General features: G+C 37.9%; 1 protein-coding gene across 1 annotated transcript in view; it reads left to right on the forward strand.

Annotated features, from left to right (window-relative positions):
* The window catches only part of GRIN2A (glutamate ionotropic receptor NMDA type subunit 2A), a 149,781-nt gene that overhangs the window by 87,782 nt on the left and 41,904 nt on the right, over window positions 1-20,095 (forward strand). The window contains exon 4 of the mRNA XM_042864439.1: window positions 8,788-8,902. Within this exon, the coding sequence (XP_042720373.1) occupies window positions 8,788-8,902 (115 nt within the window). The remainder of the gene's footprint in view (window positions 1-8,787; window positions 8,903-20,095) is intronic.

Genomic DNA, 20,095 nt, shown 5'->3' on the forward strand with positions numbered 1-20,095 from the left:
TGCACATTCAGTGGTGTTTTAACACAGTGCATTTTGGTTAGTAAAGTCTTTTTATGCTGCAGAACACTGAGTTCTAAAGTGAAAATGTGTTTTCTGTACAGATGATGCTTTGAGCTTTTCCAGCACCACATGAACAGGAAACAGGTTGTTTTTAATTTATAAATATTAGTACTACACTAAAATAAATAAAGTTGAAATAGTCTTCCTTATGTAATAACTCCCTCCTTATGTAAAAACTATTTTTGTCACATACAACTGATAAGAAAAGTAAGTTTACAGAAGCATTTAGCAGTGCAAAGTATTCTCCAGGAGCTCACTAGTCATGCCAAGGTGAATGACAAATTCTCTGTACCTTATATTTCTCATCCCTAAATGTTAAGGTTTTTTTCCTAGCTGAAAGGAATCCCCTAAATTGGGATTTTATTCTGAAATGTAACCTTCATAGTTTCAGGCCACAAATAATGCAGTTTTGTATTTTCTACTAAAAGATAAGTGCGCAAGACACTGTACTAAGGAACAAATGTGAACAAAGGATTTTGGAATACACTACAATGGTAAAGGGCTGAAATACTGTAAACAGCTGATGGACCTGGGGCCTGCTGTATTGAGTTGCTGTTTGTGCTGGGCTTTGTTGGTATAGAAATGGGGCTGCACAAAGGAGCACCACTTCCCAGCTCAGGGAAAGACCACTCAGTAGAGAGCAGACAAGTGACTCTGTAAGATGTTGCCTAAGCAAAACCAAGCTCAAGAGGAGAGCAGAAAATAGGATTTTAAATTCCATCTGTTATAATGACACTCTAATTCAGCTTTAAACCCAGTATTGTATTCTAGGGCGATGCCATAATAGCTAATTTGCGTGTAAATGGAGATAGGTAATGCTTTATGTGCTGCTTCCCACATCTAGTGAGGTTCATCTCCGCTTATAAAGAAATTCTTTGTAAAGAAAGCTATGAAGTGAAAGCTCCTCCTCCCTCTTTTTCAAATCCTTTGTGTATTAAATTGGCTTGAAGATATATATGTTTTGAAGCACACAAACATGGCACCTTTCCCTGTCATGGCAATTCTAAAATGCTTTTATTAGCTTTCCAGACCCAGAAAAAATCTGGTTTGCTTTAGTTTTTGGAACGGTCTGATCATTGTTCGTTTCTGATACACATGCAAAAATCAGTGTTTCTTTACGAGTAAAGGATTTAAAATAAAATAGGGAAATTTTTTCTACACATTTAAGATGTTTCTATGTATTCAGGTCTTTTGTCATTCATGTAAGACCTACAATCTTCCAATACAGAAAAATACTGTTGTGCAAAATACTGGCAGCAGCACTGCAGGATATCTAGAATTAGCAGTTCATTACAGCAGTGTCAGTTGAACAAATGCTCTCTCTCTTACAAAAAAGGAAACATCTAAACAAACAGCAAAACAAAATAACCCTATTAGTTGTCATGGAAAATTCTACTGCTGTATGAATAAAATTACTTCTGCATGGCTTAGTAGAGTACTTGTGTTTAAAAGTCATAACCATGTTGGGTTATGGTGGGTTATGTCTGAAAAAAAACTTAATATGCCTGTCCAGCAGTCAGTTGTTGATGCTGTGTTTAGTTACAACCAGTTTCCAAATACAACCAAAAATATGCAGGATTTTGGAGGCTCATTTACTTTTTGTAGGGAAGTTGTAGGGCTAAAAATCTGCTCTGGGCAGGCTTTGGTTTCGTGCTCTGCCCACACATTGTTTCCATTATTCATTGTCACTTTAGCCAGAGAGCAGCAGCAGTCCGAAGTCCAAAGAGGTTTAGATGATAGCCTATGATAACATTTCATTTTCTTATCCATGCTGTTGTGCTGCTGTTGCAAGTTGCCTATGAAACGTCTGCTCCAGATGATGAGAATGTGCTGTCCCTGAAGTCCTGGTGTTCATTTATCAAGTTCAATATTTCGATGCCAGCTTTTAGCAATGACAGATGCATTTTCCTCTTTTTCTTTCAAGTGAAATCAAATATTACTTGGACACAATGGTTTGATGGATAATCCAGCATATCTGTTCAATGCTTTCCAATTTTCGGAGATTTGTTCATTTCATTAAGTTCTGTCAAAAGACTTGGGGGGGGTGGGAGGGAGGGGAAGTATCGTCTGCCTTATAGTCTGTTTGAAGATGTGTTGTTATTTAATTATATAGGGAGCAAAATGCTTTTTTACTAGTAGAGATGCTCTGCAGAAAAACTAAGTGTAATTTCATAGAATCAGAGACCTTAAATTACAGAATCACAGAATAGCTTGGGCTGGAAAGACCTCAAAGATCATCCAGTTCCAATCCCTCTGTCATGGGCAGGGTTGCCAACCACTAGATCAGACTGTCCAGGAACTCATCCAGCCTAGCCTTGAACGGCTTAAGGGATGGGCATCCACAGCTTCTCTGGGCAGCCTGTGCCAGTGCCTTACCACTCTGAATGAAGAATTTTTTCCTAATATCTAACCTAAACCTCCCCTTTTTCAATTTAAATCCAGGGATCAAATGCATCCTTAGCAAGTTTGCTGACATACCACAAGGCTGTGCTGCAATTCAGTGAGACCTGGACAGATTAGGGAGTTGAGCAGAGATAAAGGAACCTCATGCAGTCCAATATGCAAGTGTAGAGTCCTACACCTGGGGAGGAATAACTGCATGCATCAGCACAGGTTAGGGGTTGACGTGCTGATGAGGAGCTCTGCAGAGAAGGACCTGAATGTTCTGGACAGCAGGTTGCCCATGAGCCAGCAGTCACTGTGTGTTCACAGCAGTGCCCTGTGCATAAAGGGATGATCTGAGACTGTCACCCAAGCTTCCATAATCACACAGGCTGCTCACTTGGTTTGTGGGGAGATAGCTAATTTGGGTATACTTTCTGATTAGGACTTTGGTATGCAGGGATATACTAAATCTAACAGTGCCAGTGAGCATATTTTAAACACTAACGTGTTTTATTTTACTCTTAATTCACGTGCTGTAAGTGCCCTGTTCAATAATTTAAAACTTTTCTGCATGGTTTTGTTCTTTGTAGCTGCATTAAGCAACAGGAACTGAGTTGATGAAACTTGTCATTGTTTCCCTCAAAATAAAACTGAGCTTCACCAGCTTCCTGAAATAATGCTGGCAAACTAACAAAGTGATTCTGAAATTATAGAAAATTTGTATCAGGTGTTTTTCCCTGGTTAGGTCTGTTTAAGAAGCAGAAGGATCAAGTCAGTCACCTGCTTATGAGGCTTCTGGAACATTTTCCCAGCAAATAAAAAGAGCAGCAAAACCCAAAACAAAACAACAAAAGAACAAGCATGGCCTGTTTAGTTGAGCACAGTCAGCTTTGGGGCTATTAGCAAGTATTGGAATTCAAAGTAGAAATATAAAGGATATTGGAGATGGTGTTGCTGCAGAGAACCAAGCAAGCTTTGCAGGGATGAGTTTGAGGTGCTGCTGAGACAGTGAAGCAAAATATTACAACATCTTGTAAAAAAGGTGCTAATATGTTTACTAATGATAACATCAGCTCACTAAACCTTCTGGTTTTTGATAGGTTATGCTAGCCTGCAGCACCCACCCAGCCAGCTGGACTCTTCCTAATTTTGCTCCCACACGCCTCTTTTTTAAAAGGGTTCCCCAAGAGTTTAGTTGCTGGTCTGGCAGAATTGGGGCAAAATGACATTTCCAGATCTGCTGTCATCTAGTGCTTTAAGGAACAGCTGGCACAAGGTACAAGTAGTTGGCGTGCCATTCCTCTTTCACAGTCACTGAGCATATTGTTCCTAAAACTTGATTCATCCATGCTGGCTCAAGGCCTAAGGAGATGCAGCTCTAGGAGCAGGAGTTATATTCAGGAGACTGAGGGCTGGGGATGTGGAGGAGGAGGAAGAGGCATGAAGAGGAGGCTCTTTCTTTGCATTATTGGGAAGGAGCTTAAGGGAGGAAAAAAATATCTTACATCGCCTATGATAAAAAATGGTCTTGAAAAATATGCTTATCTGTTTGAAAAAATGCATGATTATCTTGTTTAATAGTGGTCTGTTTGAGAGCTGTTTCTTCACATACTTTATACAACACATTAAATCCTTTACACACAGACTTTTAAATACTAATTTCATAGATGTTTTTCAGAAAGGCTATTTCTTAATGAAAAATAACTTTTCATCAGGTTTCTATTGATATTTTCCAGATTTCACAGAATAAGGAAGCTTAGCCCCAAAAAGATACAGGAAAAAAAAATTCATAGCTTCAAAAAAAAAAAAACAAAAAGAAAAAAGAAAAAGCTTGGATTCCTTCCTGCTTTTTTAGGTATAGGCCCAAACAGTCAAGATTATTAAAATCATTGGTTCATACTATTTGGAGGAAAGTGAAATAGCTTCAGCTGATGTTGGTTGTGAGAAATTTCATCTCCTTTAAATCTCATTTTGGAAGTCCCTTATTTGGGAAAGGAGGAGGAGAGGTTTTTTGTTTTTGTTTTTTTAATGAAGCTGGTATTTCCCTCAGTCTCAGCTGTTTCTCTCCTTTGCATGGGGTTGTCACAAACTCAAAACACTGCCCCGTGGTGAGGAATTGGCTAAATAAGAAATGATAGTCTGTTATGATGGCACTGGAGGGAGTTATCGGATTTGCTGAGCTGGTGTGAGCTGCAGGAGTTGTGGGTCGTGTGGCCACGTGCTGGATTTCACAGGTCCAATGACAAAGTTCTTGATCTTTCCAGATCTATAAACATTAAGTTGGAAATCTCAAGAGCACTTTTTAACCTTGGTGCTTCGAAGAGTAGCTGTAAATTCAATGTGAACAGTTTTCTGTTGGAATGTTTCAGCGTTTCTCTTTTCAGTTTTCTTAAGGAAAGTGAAAAGAATTGTATAAATGTTTAAAAGTATTTTGAGATATAGTTCAGGCTTTGCTCATTGCATGATAAAAACGTATTTTGAATTTAGTATGGAGAACAGCTTAGCTTCTGCCTCAGATTCCCATCTTTCATGCACATATCACCTGGGGAATCTTAGTCATGAACTTCGGTTAGCAAAAGTCAATTAAGACATCAGTGTCATAACACCACCACAGGGCCTCCTGCTATCATGTCATTGCAAAGGTTGTTGCATTAATGAGGTATGAAAGCAGATGAACCACTAATCCAAGGTGTATGCTGCATTACTTCCTTGAAATAAAGAGTGCAAATAATCAAGCACCACAGTCATATGTAATTCAAAAGCTACTTCAAATATACATAAAACATAAATAATAATATTATAAATAATAGAAATAATGATAATATATATTGACAATTCAGAAATGAAAGATGTCTTGCACAGAACTAATCTTGGGTGAATTTAAAACTCTGTAAGAATAGCATATAATTTAAATACTTTCTTTTCTTCACTCCTCCTAACCAGCATGCAGTTGTTTTCTTAAGAGACGGGCAGCATAGGATCCTGGCCAGCAGAAGCAGAGCAGGACGTCTGTCCTTTGTGGAGGAAAAACGACAACTCAGATGTGAATGTAGATTTTTAGTTCTGAAAAACACAGGCAGTTGAATTTTGTACAGAAGAATCTTCTCAGGAAAACAAGAATCTCTTTGAAGCTCTTTTTTATTGCTGCAATTTGAGAAACTGGAGTAGCTCAGACTGCGTCACTCACCGATACCTTTGTGGATGACAATAAAATTTTAAGAGACTTTTACAGATTAGAGGACCTTTTTTTTTCAAACTTGCAAGATGTATTTCACTGCTAAATGGCTCATAAAATCGCACAGTTTAAAATGTATGTTTTTCATTTTAGATTTAATCTTTTTTATGCTGAGTGCTTGAGCATAACTGCAGCTACAGCTCTGACTCTTGTGATGGTGCTTGAATGGCTTCTACTCTAGAGGATTTGCACATAAATCTCAAAAATATGATGAGTGGTGTTTGAAATCAAGGGTAACAATCCAACTAAAATTTGCTTGAGAAGGGTTCAACTCAAGTCTGATCACCAGTGACTATGTAATAAAAATGCTGACTGGACACCAAAGCCTTATGTAGTATGGTGGGTATGTCTGCTCCAGTCCTTAGGAGGACACAACGTCCCAGTTTTGTGGAAATAGGGGCATTTGTGCCTGACCCCGTAAGAATCTGTGCTCGTTGGGAGAGAGTTGTTTCGTATTTATGAATCAGAAGGGGTAGACCTCCTATAAAGGATGGTGGGAAATGTGAATACAAGCAGTGCCTGCTTTCACATCATGTCCTTAGTTTTCCTTGGTGGTGGTTCCCTCGGCATGCTATTCCTTGGGTCACAGCACATTTAATTTTCAGCAGTGAGTGAGCGTTGTGCTGGCTCCTTACGCATACCTGCCAGCAAGTTCTGCCTGCTGGTTTGCCGCTTATTCTCGAGGTGGCAAACAAGCTTTTTATTCCTGAGCAAGCTCTTTCAGTGCTGGATGAAAAATGTAGTGTATGGGAAATTAGTTCAACTGAAAAGCAAAGTTCTGCCGAGGGGAAAATTTTCACGCTGGAAGTCTGTCATAAAATATGAGTTGCTGTGATGGGTGAATTTATAAATTGCTGTCAAACCGGTGCTGAATGGTGTTAATATGGTTGTTTAGGGCAGTGCTCATTTAATTATTAACTGTTATGATATAATATCATTATTTCTCTTGGATCTATCTTCTCTTATTTAGTGTGCTTTCTGCTGCTGGGATTTTCAAGCAGCTAAGTCTACACAAAACCTTCTCCTTTGAACGTGACACTGAAGAATTATTTCTGTGTCAGATTCACCAGGAGGCCATGCTGCTACTGTAGAAACAAATACATTGTGTAAAATTGCATCTATTTCTTGTGGGTATAAAAGCACGGTGCAATGAGCGAGGAGCTTCTGGAGTAACTTTTAAGCCCTCCAAAGCACATCTCTCTGAGGGCTGGGATAATAGAGGTGTTAAGTGAGGAGTTCAAGAAGAACTTGTAGCTGAAAACTTGGACTGAATTTCATCTCACAGAATATCCTGGGAACCAGGTTATTTCAGACCACAAACATAGGGTGGAGAGTATGCTATCTTCTGGAAGTACCAGTGGGTCTCCCAGTAGCATGGATGGATGCAGTTTTTCCTCTCACCCACAGGATAGCTTGGTCAGGCTCACACTGATAACTATGAGTTTGGATTATTATTATTATTTTTTCAATGTGGCCAAAGAACACCGATGCCACTACCATCATTTTACTCGCTTCCCCTTCATCCTGATTTTCCTAAGTGTGGGAGTTTGGGTAATGTGCAAAATGATAGATTTTTGCAATATCTCAGTCCAGGGAGCGTGGCCCAGGTGCTCCTCTAGTTGAGCCTCTTGGCAGCAAGATCCCCATATTTGTGCTTTAAATAAAAAGTGCAGTTTCTCATCACTCTTTCTGACCCTGGAGCAGCAGAAGCAATCTGTTCTCACTGAGAAACACTGAAGCTGTGTAGAACTGGAACAAATGTAGAGATGGATTTCTGTTACAATTCTGTGGAAAATTTTGAGAAAAAGAATGTTTTTTGAGGCAAGTCTGGAGCAAAAAAAGAATTTTTTGAATGTCCAGAATGCCAATGTTTCTGAATCACCAAAAGGGCAGCACTTTAGAGAAGAGGCTACGTGTTTCAATGACAGATGGAGAGCAATAATTGGGAAATAAAACCAGTATTTACTAAGCTAGGTAGATTATACTAGAATTAGTAAAAACTAGCTAAGGAATTTCAAACCTTCAGGGACAATGACTTGATATAGTTGGTGTAATCATTGTTAATGACTGGGTTACTTGTAAGTGGTTTTCTGTTTTTAGAACATGCAGCTTAACGATGCAGTAGAGGAGGAGGATAGGGAAAACAAACAACAGTGCTATGGTCCATCTTAGGAGAGGTGGCACGTGTAGTAGCACTCTGAGTAATAGCCTTATATTGGCATAAATTTGTTTTAAAAAAATAAAATAACAATAAAAAACTCAGTTGCATAGATTTTCAGTTTTATAGCTGTATGGAGATGTGTGGTAAGCAGTTTTTTGATTCAATGCTCAAATCCAAAGGCAGGAAATTTGGGATTAAACCAACAGTTTTCAACAAGAATAAAAAGAAATCTTCCCTTTCCCTGTATGTTTTAGTTAGAAACCCTCTAAAATGTCTTTTTTTCCCCCCCTAGTGCTAACTAGTTGATGTTTTGAAAAACACTGAAAATCAATCAAAACTAAAAAATATACATTTTTTTCTTTTTAAAAATATTGAAATGAAATATTATCAACCCCTTAATTACTGCTTTTTGGCTGAAGGCATTAGTGGAAATTATCCATGTGTCACAAAGACAGTTTGAAAGCTGCAGTGTCAGCTCATATGTTGAAGTCTGACCAGGTGAGCAAGTCTTGGGCCACTGACCTGAGTATTATTGCAGTGAGACCAAAGTGTGGTATTACATTCAGGTCTGATGTGGATGTATTTACAGTGGTGCTGAAAAGCTGGTGAAGTTGTGCAAAATGCTAAAAAGATGATTCATGGAGTGGACAAGTCATCCATGATGTTGAAACTGCTTTAAAAATGATGCCTGTGTCATGAATTGTATTATTTTTAACAAATAATGTTTTTCTTTCTCCTCTATTAAGGCTCCCAAAAATGTTCAGCATCTCCACTTTTGCAAACTGAGGCTTTACTAAACTTTACAGACTTCATGCTTTTTTACAGCATTAACAGGATTTAGTGCGTGAACTTCATCGTGCTTCTGATGACTGAATTAGCTTGCTCATTAACCACTGGACAGCTGATTAATTTTTCACTGATTTATTTATTTATTTTTCCCTTCCAGGTTTATGATGAATGTGACTTGGGAAGGTAAAGATTTGTCCTTCACTGCCGACGGTTATCAGGCACACCCCAGGCTGGTGGTGATCGTACTGAACAAAGATCGCGTGTGGGAGAAGGTGAGCGTCATCCGTAGGTAAAGGACATGAGAGGAGGTAGGAGAGACTTGGCAGAACCATATTAAAGATGAGCAGACAGATTAATATCACACACATCAATGATGATATTCTGCCGTAGCAGGTTTGTCACAACAGTTCAGAGAAGGTAATTTTGCTTTATTTTGAGTAGGTCTAAGGAATTTTAATGAGGAAGGCAATGTATCAGTGAAGAGATATCACATGGATTTCAGGTTTTTATGAAATGCACCTTTTGTTTCTCTAGCACAATTTAGCCAGCTAGAATGGGTGACTGAAAAATTTCCTGAAACTTGGACCTTAAGTGTCTGAGTTTGCATGGATTTGTGTATCTTGACATAATCCAGGAGTTATACAGAAAAGTCCTTTTACTTGCTTGATGGGATTTTTCAACAGACTTTAAGCAGATTTTATTCTCAATTTTGGCTCTGATGTTTTGCAGGATAGTTGTGATACCATGTGTCAAAAACCAACACCTTAGTGTTTGTTTGCACTATGGGAAAAAATACAGATGTATCATACCCCCTGATCTATTTTAAATTCATAAAGCATGACTGTGCATTATCTGAATTGCTGCTGAAATCTTTGAACTCTTTTGTCTGATACTTTTAGGATCTCATAAATCCAATTCTTTTTTGTAAGGCTGTCAGGTTCTTCATGATGTTGAATAATAATGACAAAATAAGAATTATTTGATGTAGGGCATCTCTGTAAATATGCTAGTCATGCAAAACAGAGAGAGTAGTCCTAGATTATGCTGTGTGCTTCTTGACATTCATTTGATTTAATTCTCTGGATAAATTTAATTCTACCCGAATCTGTCAGTTGGAATCACTGGAGAATCTCTTGCTTAGTATCTATTATGCCAATTACTTATCTAATTTTAAAATTCTGCAACAGTCTTCATATCACATATAATGTTCTGGAAAAGTATTATCCTAGTTGGGGAATGTTAGTGTGGCACTGAGGGCAGAAAATGGGCATATTGGTAGACAACAGTGCTCATGGTGTCATAAATTTATTTTGGATCTTGATACTTCTTCTCTAAAGAGAGCACTCACCCGACATGGGGAAATAGGTTAAATGCTCTTGAAAAATGAGTGAAGAAATGCTCAATATATGCACCAACAATGTGTGCAAGAAATAAGTTGAGCCACTTTTAACCTTTGAGTGTCTCCTATATGAGAGCATGGATGTTTCAGTCCAGCTTCTGCTGTAGTTAGTTGAGCATATTGTATGGCAGAAGTGTACACTCCACCTACTGCACTGGGCTACAAGGCTCTCTGTAGGATGAGACCTACAGTTTTCATCTGGTGTGCATGAGGTGTTTTTAGAAGGAAAAAGAGTGACTGAGAGGACATTGCTGCCTAGAAAATGTTCTGCATCTACTCCTAGATTCTACCTAGATTTAGAGCCCTTTTGGTAGAGGCCAGATGAGATATTTTGGTAGAGACAGCCTGCCCCTAGCTGCAGTTTTGTCTGCTTCTCTATTGTAGGACTATGGGAAAGCAGCCAGGTTTAATTATGTCAGAGCAGAGAAGTGAAAGGCAGCCAAGAACGGGCTGTCACCACCAGAATTATCCCTCTGACCACAAGCTGATCCCTGCCTCCATGGATGAAGACAAATAAACTGACTAATCAATTATCCTGGCAAGCTGGAGGCAACTTTCAGCCGTATTGGAGCACCCCACATTTATAGCAGAATTTCACTCTGCTCTTCAGAAATAACAGAAACGTTCCTCTGATTAGACACACAAGGAGGTTCTTGCCCACCCCAGGTTTATTTGAACATCTCTGTAGTGCCGTACTGATGTGCTTTCCAAGTTTCTTTCCTCACTTCTTATCTCGTAGGAGAAAGGAGAAAGAAATTGGCTTTCTCACTGCACTGTTTTGCTCAGTTTCAAAACTGACATCTGTGGTCCAACATTTCCTGCTTTGAGTTTCCTGACAAGTGCACGCATTTACTTCTGATTGCAGTATTTCAGTTAGCATCACAGAATTGTTTTACTGAAGTCTTATTAAATATTCTCAGTCGTAGATGGAAAACATCAAATCCTAGAATCTAATTAAATGATTTGCTCATGTGAAAAACTGCCAATGCAACAGTCTGCTAATCCTTGTAATATAACTAATGTACACAGAAATTTGAGTACTTGCTCTATATTTTATGTAAGAAAGAGTAATAGTGTTTTATGTGAGGATTTTTTTTTTGTCCAATATCCTCTTGAAAGTATAAGATTTAATATGAAAACTCAATTTTCTTCTGTTTTAGGTAATAATCTGCTTTTATTTAAGCACAGTTTTCCTTGGTCTCAAAATTGATATACTTGATTCAAGGCTTGAGGTTATAGAAAATTCGTTCAAGCATAGTTGAAGAGCATTCATCTTACCCCTAGGAAAATAAGCTCATTTTTCCACTGCAGATGACTCAGTATCAAAACTTTGAAATAGAAACTTTACATATAAATGGGATTGACTGAGGAATTTGTCCCATATCTGATTCTGAAAAAAGCTGGTTGGATGATAATTGTTTGAAGACTGAAAATCACTTTTGGGCATGTTCTGCAGGCATCCAGCAAGATATTTTGACAGATCATTGAGCAGCTGCTCGAACTTCTGTCATCAACATTCATATTCTCCCTTCTAATCTTGACAGGCAACAGGGTTGCTGTTCTCAGACAAGAGATTTTTAAGAAGACAAGCTTAATGTTTCAATGAAACTTAATATATTTGCCAGTGCTGCCCAGTGATCACCAACGCTCTGCAGCAACACTGACTTAAACTGAAGAAAATCTCAAGATCCATCAGTACCAGCTGCACGTTCCCCATTAAGCTCATCTCAGTGCAAAGTGACCTTTATGTTTCACCTTGCCTGCTCACTGAGTTCCAAACTTCACAGGCTATTAGTTTTCGTTTCATTCTGGGTTTTTTTCCTCCTTAAATTGGGAAAATTAATTGACATAAAACCAATCAACCCAATATTAAAATTATATACTGGAATATAAATAGCAGTAGCAAAATCAGGTTAACTTTAATTAGCTGTGTGTATGATGTATGTTAAATAAGGTTGGGAGGACTATGTTGCATTTACAGATAATCATATTCCATGTGTAAAGATGAGTTCCAGAATAAAAGAAATTTTGTTGGTGCTCTCCAATTAATAGAGGTGAAGTTAGCTTGAGGATGTCAGTATTTTCTTCTCTCTTCTGAGAACTAAATTTTGGACCAACACTGACTAAAGTTGTAGATCTGTGATTTATTCTTTGCTTTGGTGAGCATGAGTGCAGTAGGCAAGTTACGGTAATGGAAGAACCATTATTTATCTCCAAGTTTATTCTAAATGTGACCAAAGACTTTAAGCTTTCTTATTAATGCAGGAATTAGTGTAGAACTTGAATTTGCTCTGATAAACTAACATATGCCAGATTTGCAAGCCCTGTATGAGGTTGTACGTATTTGTATCTAGGAAGAAATGAGTAGGCAGAGAGTGCACGATTCCTGCCTGGAATAAATGGACCAAGGTCTTCACAGAGAGTTCCATCTGTCTACTGACATCTACTTTCGTGTGGCTAAGGAAAGACAACTGTCAGATGAAATGGCATAGATGAAACTTCACTGGACAAAAACTGGGAAGCCTAACACTTGGTCAGATTTCTGACAAAGTTTTTTGTCAAAGTACTGTGATAATAAACCATCACTGAGATGTTACAGAGCGTTTTTTGGGAACTTGTGTGCGAAGCTAAGTTCATGACAGCTGAAGGATCATTCCAGGGATACCTTGTGATGGCCTTCCAGTACATGAAGGGGCCTAAAGGAAGGATGAGGAGGGACTCTGGCAGGGAGTGTGGTGATAGAAGGAGGAGCAATGATTTGAAACTAAAAGAAAGTACATTTAAATCAGAAATTAGCAAGAAATTCTTTACTCAGAGGGTGGGTAAGGCACTGGCACAGGCTGCCCAGAGAAGCTACGGAAGCCCCATCCCTGGAATCGCTCAGTGCCAGGCTAGGGGAGGCCCTGAGCAGCCTGGTCCAGCTGGAGGTGTACCTGGCAGGTATTGTGGAGGTGCTTGGAGCTAGACCATCTTTAAGGTCCCTTTAACTCAAACTGTTCTATAATCCTATGATGATGATAGGGCTAAAATTTGCTAAAATTTATAATATGTCTATATGAACTACTATGCATGATCTAATGCTGTACCATTTGTCAGTAGCTTTGTGCCTAAGCTGATGCCCATAGCAGATGCAGTATGCCCTTAACATGTCAGGTTATCTTTTTCCTTGCTTCATTCTTGTCATTTAGGGTATTTAGTCTTACTGTAACATCCCTATATTGGTACTGCTGAGTGAAGGTTCTTTGTATGTTGTTTCTGTGTCAGGGAGCTTCAACTTGGTCAAAGGAAAGGCCTTTCAGCTTTTACTGTGCTGGAATTTTTGAATTACAGCAATTATTATGCACCATTTCTTAATGTCCTGTATTCCAAAGAATGATTATTCCTTTCTTATTTCTACTTTTCTTTCTTCCTGTTTGTTTATAATCTCTGTGGGTAATTAATTTTCCTATGAGCCTTGATGGCTGTGGTCTTGGTGCTTTCCTGTCAGTGTAAGGAGCAGCCATAAGGGATGAACAGTACATTTGCATACCCCATGTGAGATTTTGCACTAATTTTTGAAAACTTCAAAGTCTTCAAATGGCCATCTTCATCTAAGATGTAAGGCTGTAAACCATTCCTTATTAATAAGATATGAAAATGCCCACGTCATATTTTGTCATTTAAATTAAGAACGTCAATGTGAAATGTAAACCTTGACCAGCATGAAGCAACACAAAGGTTTTGCAACAGAAGATCCACAACAGATGCTGGTTCTGGAGAAAGGATTTTTCTTGTGTTCTTTGTTCTGCTGCTACTTGTTATTACTATTCTGACAAAGTTGATTTATGCTCCTTAGTTACTGATGTAAGACTTGCCTCGTACGTGGAAATGGGTGGCCAAATAAAATCAACAAATAGTTTTTCTGTAGATCAAGATGAGTTAGATTTTGTATTTGCTCAGCATTATTTTCCTCATGAAAGTGTGACAGATCAAAAAGTATGTTTGCAATATATGTGTGTTCAGCGTAGAAAAAGAATCTGTGATTTATTTTTTTTTTCTTTTTTTAAAGGTTTATTGGGGTAATCCTGTGAGTGCATTTAGCATCTGTGTTGTCGTGCAACATTTTCCCTTACAAAAGGATGATGGCTGTGTATTGCGTACAGCTCCCATCTGCTGGGAAGAGGGTGATAGGACCGAGTTATTTGTTTGTTTTCTCTGAGATGTGCTGGTGTGACGGAATTTCTTTTTGTGCCAATGCTGGCATGCAAAAGAGAACGCTCTGCTCTTTTCTCTCTCTACTCAGGATCTGGCCTTTCTTTGTTTCTCTCATTCCATGAGGATGTGTGGTTAGGATTATACCAACCATCTATGTGTTATTTAGAGACTGCTTAGGGTGCAGCAGGAGAGGGGACCCTGCAGTGTACAGCAATGAGTAGTTTTGCTGCTTTTCCTTCTTTCTTAGCTGTATTTCTGTTGCTTTTCTGATAACCACACCAAATAGTTAATTATTGGCCTCTTTAGAAAATGAATAGGCATGAACAAGGTGGCCAAAGTGCATAGTTAATACATGGTATTTGTAAGGTACTTTAGACAAGAGTGAATGAGACAAGGATCCTGTGGTTGCTAATTCAGGTTGATGTTAAATGAACTCTTCCATGCTCTCTGCTATTTTTTGTTTTTCCTTCTCTGTTAAGCAAAAGAGAAAATTACAGACTGCATAAAAAGAGGAAATAAAGAAGAATGTAGATGTTTAAAAGAAATACAGTGATAGATGTATACATATTTTTTTTATAATGGGAGCACTAGTTCTTGCATCTACAATAGTGAAATAAACTCTTTACCTTGATATGTGAAAGAACTGACTGTATATATGTATCTGTTTATATATTGTAAGAGTTATGTTCCTCTGGGCATATATAAGAGGTTTTATAATTTGGGACAGGATCTTTCCCAAAACCAATTCTATTGCTTTCTTTTCAAAAGGAGGTAATCTTCAATATTTCTTTGAGACACATATTACTGTGTTAGCAATCTAACTAGGAATGACAGAAATTTATCATAAACACTTAGGTATTTCATGGCTTTTCCACAAAGTAGTGTAAAGTTTATTTGGGTTCAGATTATGACAGTTCCATGGGCGGAGAATGTCTGTATTTTTTTTTTTTTTACATTTTCCTCAGCTTGAATGTTCTGGTTTGAAAACAGTGCTGTGCTTATTACTTTTAACTCCATCTCAGTACATTTTCACATTCTTCCTCTGTTTTTGAGTCTACCAACAGAGAAATACCATAGCATCTGCTGATATTAAGCTCATTTTCCATTTAATTACTCTAGTAATGTTAATTGAATTCTTAGGAGGTCTAGGCAGAATGAGAACTTTCCTAGACATGCTTCTATGGTCTTTTCACTCCAAGTTTTTTATTTTTTTCTCTATAGTTCAGTTTGCTAGAGACTGTAACTATATGTAGTTAATTGAGTTTAAGTTTGGAACATAAATCAGAATTTTAGACCTGTCTTTGAACCATTCAGTAGTTCCACCTTCCATATTGCATAATCCAGAAGTCCAAATACTCCTGCTCTGCTTTATTTAATGCTCAATTAAATGCCTGTCATTCTAACAGAACTCATACTACCAACTATCTAAATGGAAAAGAGATTTTAAAGAACACGTTTTTTAAAAATAGCTGTATTTTTCATGTATTCTACAGCTGCCTAGTTGGGCTGAGGAAGTGACTCGTCATCAGATGAGATTTTGTAACAGCTCACGGTTGAAGGTGAAGATGACCGTGTGTTACACTTAAATGAAGATTGATTTAAGATATTTTTAATCTTCTAGGAAAGAGGAGAGGGAGGAAAACTGAGCAAACTATACCAATTTACCTACAGTTCCTGCCATTAGGGAGTGGCTGCACCAAGTATAGAAGTTGCATTTTGCTTTGATTTCATTGTGCCTGCCACACCAACCCAAATACTTGAGATTCACCTTGATGCAGCAAGAATATGAAACTGGCTGCCTAACATTAACAAGCTGTGCTTTCAGCTGACTCTCTGACTAGCAGAAGTGATTCTCTGCCCCACACTAAGTTTTGAAATCTTAAAAGAATATTTCTATTATGTTTCAGAGGGAAAAAAAAATTACAATTTCAAGTTCAATGGATGAAAACCCAACAAAAAAAAAATCAAAACAAAAACCTCAACCAATTAAGGCAGGTGAAATTTGTTAACTTAAATTTATCTCTATGTATTCTGATAAACAGCAAATCCAGAACTAAATATGCAATGTCTTCATTAAAACACCATTCTTTTTATCTTTTGAACAGCAAAAAAAAATGCCCACTTTCTGATCTGTTCTCTTAAAGACTAGAGTAGAATAGCTGAAGTGGAAAGGACATTACCAGTTTATCGAGTTCAACTGCCTGACCACTTCAGGCCCAGAGGAATAATTCTTTCAAATTTGCTTCAACTTTCTTTCAAATCCAAATTACTTTCAATTCAAATTTAATTCATATTTCTTTCACTTTTTTCTTTCTTTAAGTGGAAAAAAATTCTTTCAGGAAAAGGAGGAGAAAAAATTATCTTCAGGAAAATTCTCTTCTACCCATCTCATAACTTATCAACATAGAGTTTTGGCAGCCTGGCCTTCGTAGTGTTTTTACTCTCTCACTGACCTCTTGCCTCTGGCTAATTTTTTTTCCAAGCAGTGATGGCTTGAAGACTGTGAGATAAGTGAAGACTTCTGAATGGCAGAGTTCACTTGAGATTGGTTATGTAGAAGTTGGGATTTCTAGGCCGCAGACGTAAAGAATAAGATTCATCACTGTAGTAGAAGGATTTCCACAGTAGAAACAGTGTGTTTCAATGTTATCTGTGACTTTACTACTTTTATTTTTTTATTTATTTTTTTTTATATCTCCCAGTTTTTGCTTAGCTATGCAAATTATGTCAGATCTCTGTTATGAATACATGGATTTACTGCTTACTCTTTTAGATTCCTGTTTTGTGAAACATGAGAAAGAACAACATTTATTTCCAAATTCTTCATGCAGCAGTCCAGCCAGGATTATCTAGTCACAGCTTTGTCCAGTCTACACATAAGTTCATTTGCTGGTTTGGTGTAAAGGCTTCTGGGGCTGTGGCTGCCAGCACTGATCAGAGAGTGGCTTGGGCATATAAATCATTTTCTGTTAGAATACAGGTAGGGTTTATGGGTATATGGTCTAGTACCAGATCTGGAGGTTGTCAGCCCTGCCTGTTGCAGGGGGGTTGGAACTTGATAATTCTTGGGGTCCCTTCCAACCCAAGCCATTCTATGATTCTGTGGTATATGTGCTTCAAAACATGCAGATTTCCTTTCATTGTGTTGTGCACTGTATTCCTTTACATAACAGCTGTTTGAACCAAAAGATTTAACAGATTTGAGCAACTAATAACTACATTCCACTTCTTGCTTCTTCTTCTTGAAATGAGAATGTGTATTCTGCTGACATTTGCTTTTAAAAAATAAAGTATCTAGTAAGCAATTCAGCTTTTCTGTACCTTTTACATTATGTGGTAGCTAACAAGAAACAATGTAGATATTGAGCCTTTATACTGTCACAATCACCTGCCCCTTTTTTTTTTCCAGTTGTTTCCTCCTGCTTTGTTGTCTAATTCCAATCAGTGAGATTTTATTCTGAATTCTTTGATGATAAACCGTACGAGTCACGATTTGATAACATTAACATCTTCAGAGAAAAACTTGTAACCCCAGGTTACACTTGATTGGTGTGTAACAATGATATCTTCGGTGTCAGTTTTACCTTCAGATGATTAATGGTCTACCATAGCCTGCATTGCAGTGATTTCTTGGCTGTTTCATGAATATTTGTATAAGGGATATCAATATCACAAGGTAAGCATACTAGTTGAAAAAGGAACCCCTTGAGCCTCTAATCTAGATACTTGGACTTGGTCAGAGGATGACATTTTCAGTTCATTTCATCAGTAGCTATGATGATCTCAAAGTAGCATGTTCTGCAAAAAGTGTGCTGCAAGGCACTGGAGGCAAATGCTGGAGCTGTCCAGGTTGGTCAGCTATTTCACCGTAACATGGTTTATTCAAATATAGTTCTTGCCTCTCACTGAAAATAGCAACTGAACTTTTCATATTTTAGTTTTTATATCTTATAGATGAACTTATTCTACTGCCTTTGGAGGTGAAATCAGGTCTTGCGTGCCTTTGGTGTCTCAGTTATTTTTCTTTGCTGTCACAGATAAGTCATTAAAGAGTTCTGAATAAGAACTTAACATTTGAGTTTGCACAGAAATTCTTCCGTTTACAAGCAAATCTCTTTATAAAGTTCAGAAATAAAATGGAAATGTGTTATGACCAGTTTTTCCCACCTAAGCATGTGAAACTTTTTCATGCATTCAGAAGAGACACTGATTGGATATAGTCCTAGATCTGAATTTTACGTAAGTGACACAAATGCTGATCTTGCAAGACAGCAAAATATGGATTCAATTTCATAAATTCTCTGAATTTCAGCAGGAACATATTAATGTTTCAGTTTTACTTAGACTGCAGCTTTTCTCTGTCATTTCAACTCTTCACCTTTTAAAAATTGATACCATCAATTGCACAAGGATGTTGAAAGAACTGAATAATATATGAGGTTACAAAACACTGTGTAAATAATTAATACCATTCAGATTCTTATTAGCAGTACTACTATTAGTTCTGTTGAGGCTGGAAGGCTTCTAATGTAACTATAAAAACCTTAATGTATTTTTACCATGTGCTTTAATTGCAGAAAGCTAAGTTCTTACCCTGCATTTAAAATAAATAAGAAAAAAAAGTGTTTTGATCATTCAGAACTGTACTGAATGGTAGAAAGAAGTGCAACATGTGTTCTTCAGCACCATTACCAAATAAAGATGAAAACTGTTCACCTGTGAGTCCAGCATCAGTGACAGAGCACATCCAATGTTCATTGTAACTATTTAAATCAGGACAAGCAAATCCAACACAAATACTACCCAAAAAAGAGGAGTGACATAGAGGCATTACTAATTACTCTTTCTTATTTGCCATTTTCCCACCAGCAAGGCTTCTCAGGAATATTCTGCCATTGTTCATTACATTGAAATCTTCATCCTGTTCTTTTTTGCCACTGTGCTTTCTGACTGTGTGTCCCTCACTGCACTGTGGGATGACCTGCAATGCCTCTTTGAAGCCCAGATGAATTCAGTGTGCTGGCAATGCAGCAGCAGAATTCTTCAGAGAGAAGTGGTGATGCTCCTGAGGCCTGAGGGAAGGTCTTAATTACTTTTTGACACTCATATAATAAGAGACAATGGAGGTAGATCTGTGGAAAAAGCAGATGTTTGGATTTTAGAGACTTAATCAATATAACATTTCTTTAGATATGCAGCTACCTAAAAAATGAGCGTTTCCCCATGTTCAGCTCCTTAAAAACATCACTGACTGCATCCTCCTCAGAACAATAAAAGGGCAATTGTTTTAAGTAAAGTGTTGAAATATGTCATGATTGCTGTTTTAACAACAAAGCAGCCACTGTATTTTTGATAGGATCAGATAAGTGCATATCACAGAGGGCTGTTTGTGTTCCTTTTGGTCTGTGTGACAGTGATGCACACTGGAGGTTCTTCCAGAACCTTTACCAGGACATGCAGAACGGCATGCACTGCTCTTGCCATGTTCCTGGACACCCAATGGCAATTGAGCCCCAGTCACCTTGCTTTTCTTACTGCTGTTTGGAATAGGCAGGCACATTTTCCACTGTTGTACTCAGTGTATTTGTTTGGTGGAAGGCTCTGACTGGAGCCTCCTGGCATACTTACGGTGTAGCCATCAATGATGCTGTCTAAGCTGACATAAAGCAGCACAGACACTGCTGTGAATGAGATTATGTACCAGAACTTGGCAATCAAACAGATTTTTGCAATATAACTGTCTTGTAGAGTTAAGTACTTTTGTTTTCCTGTGCATGGAATTGTTTTTCTCAAAGGCTACATCTACATCTATTGTGTTCTGATTAAATTACATACTAGAACTGTAAGTAATATAATTTCCGTGCCTGGTTCC

The sequence above is a fragment of the Lagopus leucura genome, unplaced genomic scaffold (assembly GCF_019238085.1).
Source record: "Lagopus leucura isolate 7727_CA_CO unplaced genomic scaffold, USGS_WTPT01 Super-Scaffold_760, whole genome shotgun sequence".
Taxonomy (NCBI): domain Eukaryota; kingdom Metazoa; phylum Chordata; class Aves; order Galliformes; family Phasianidae; genus Lagopus; species Lagopus leucura.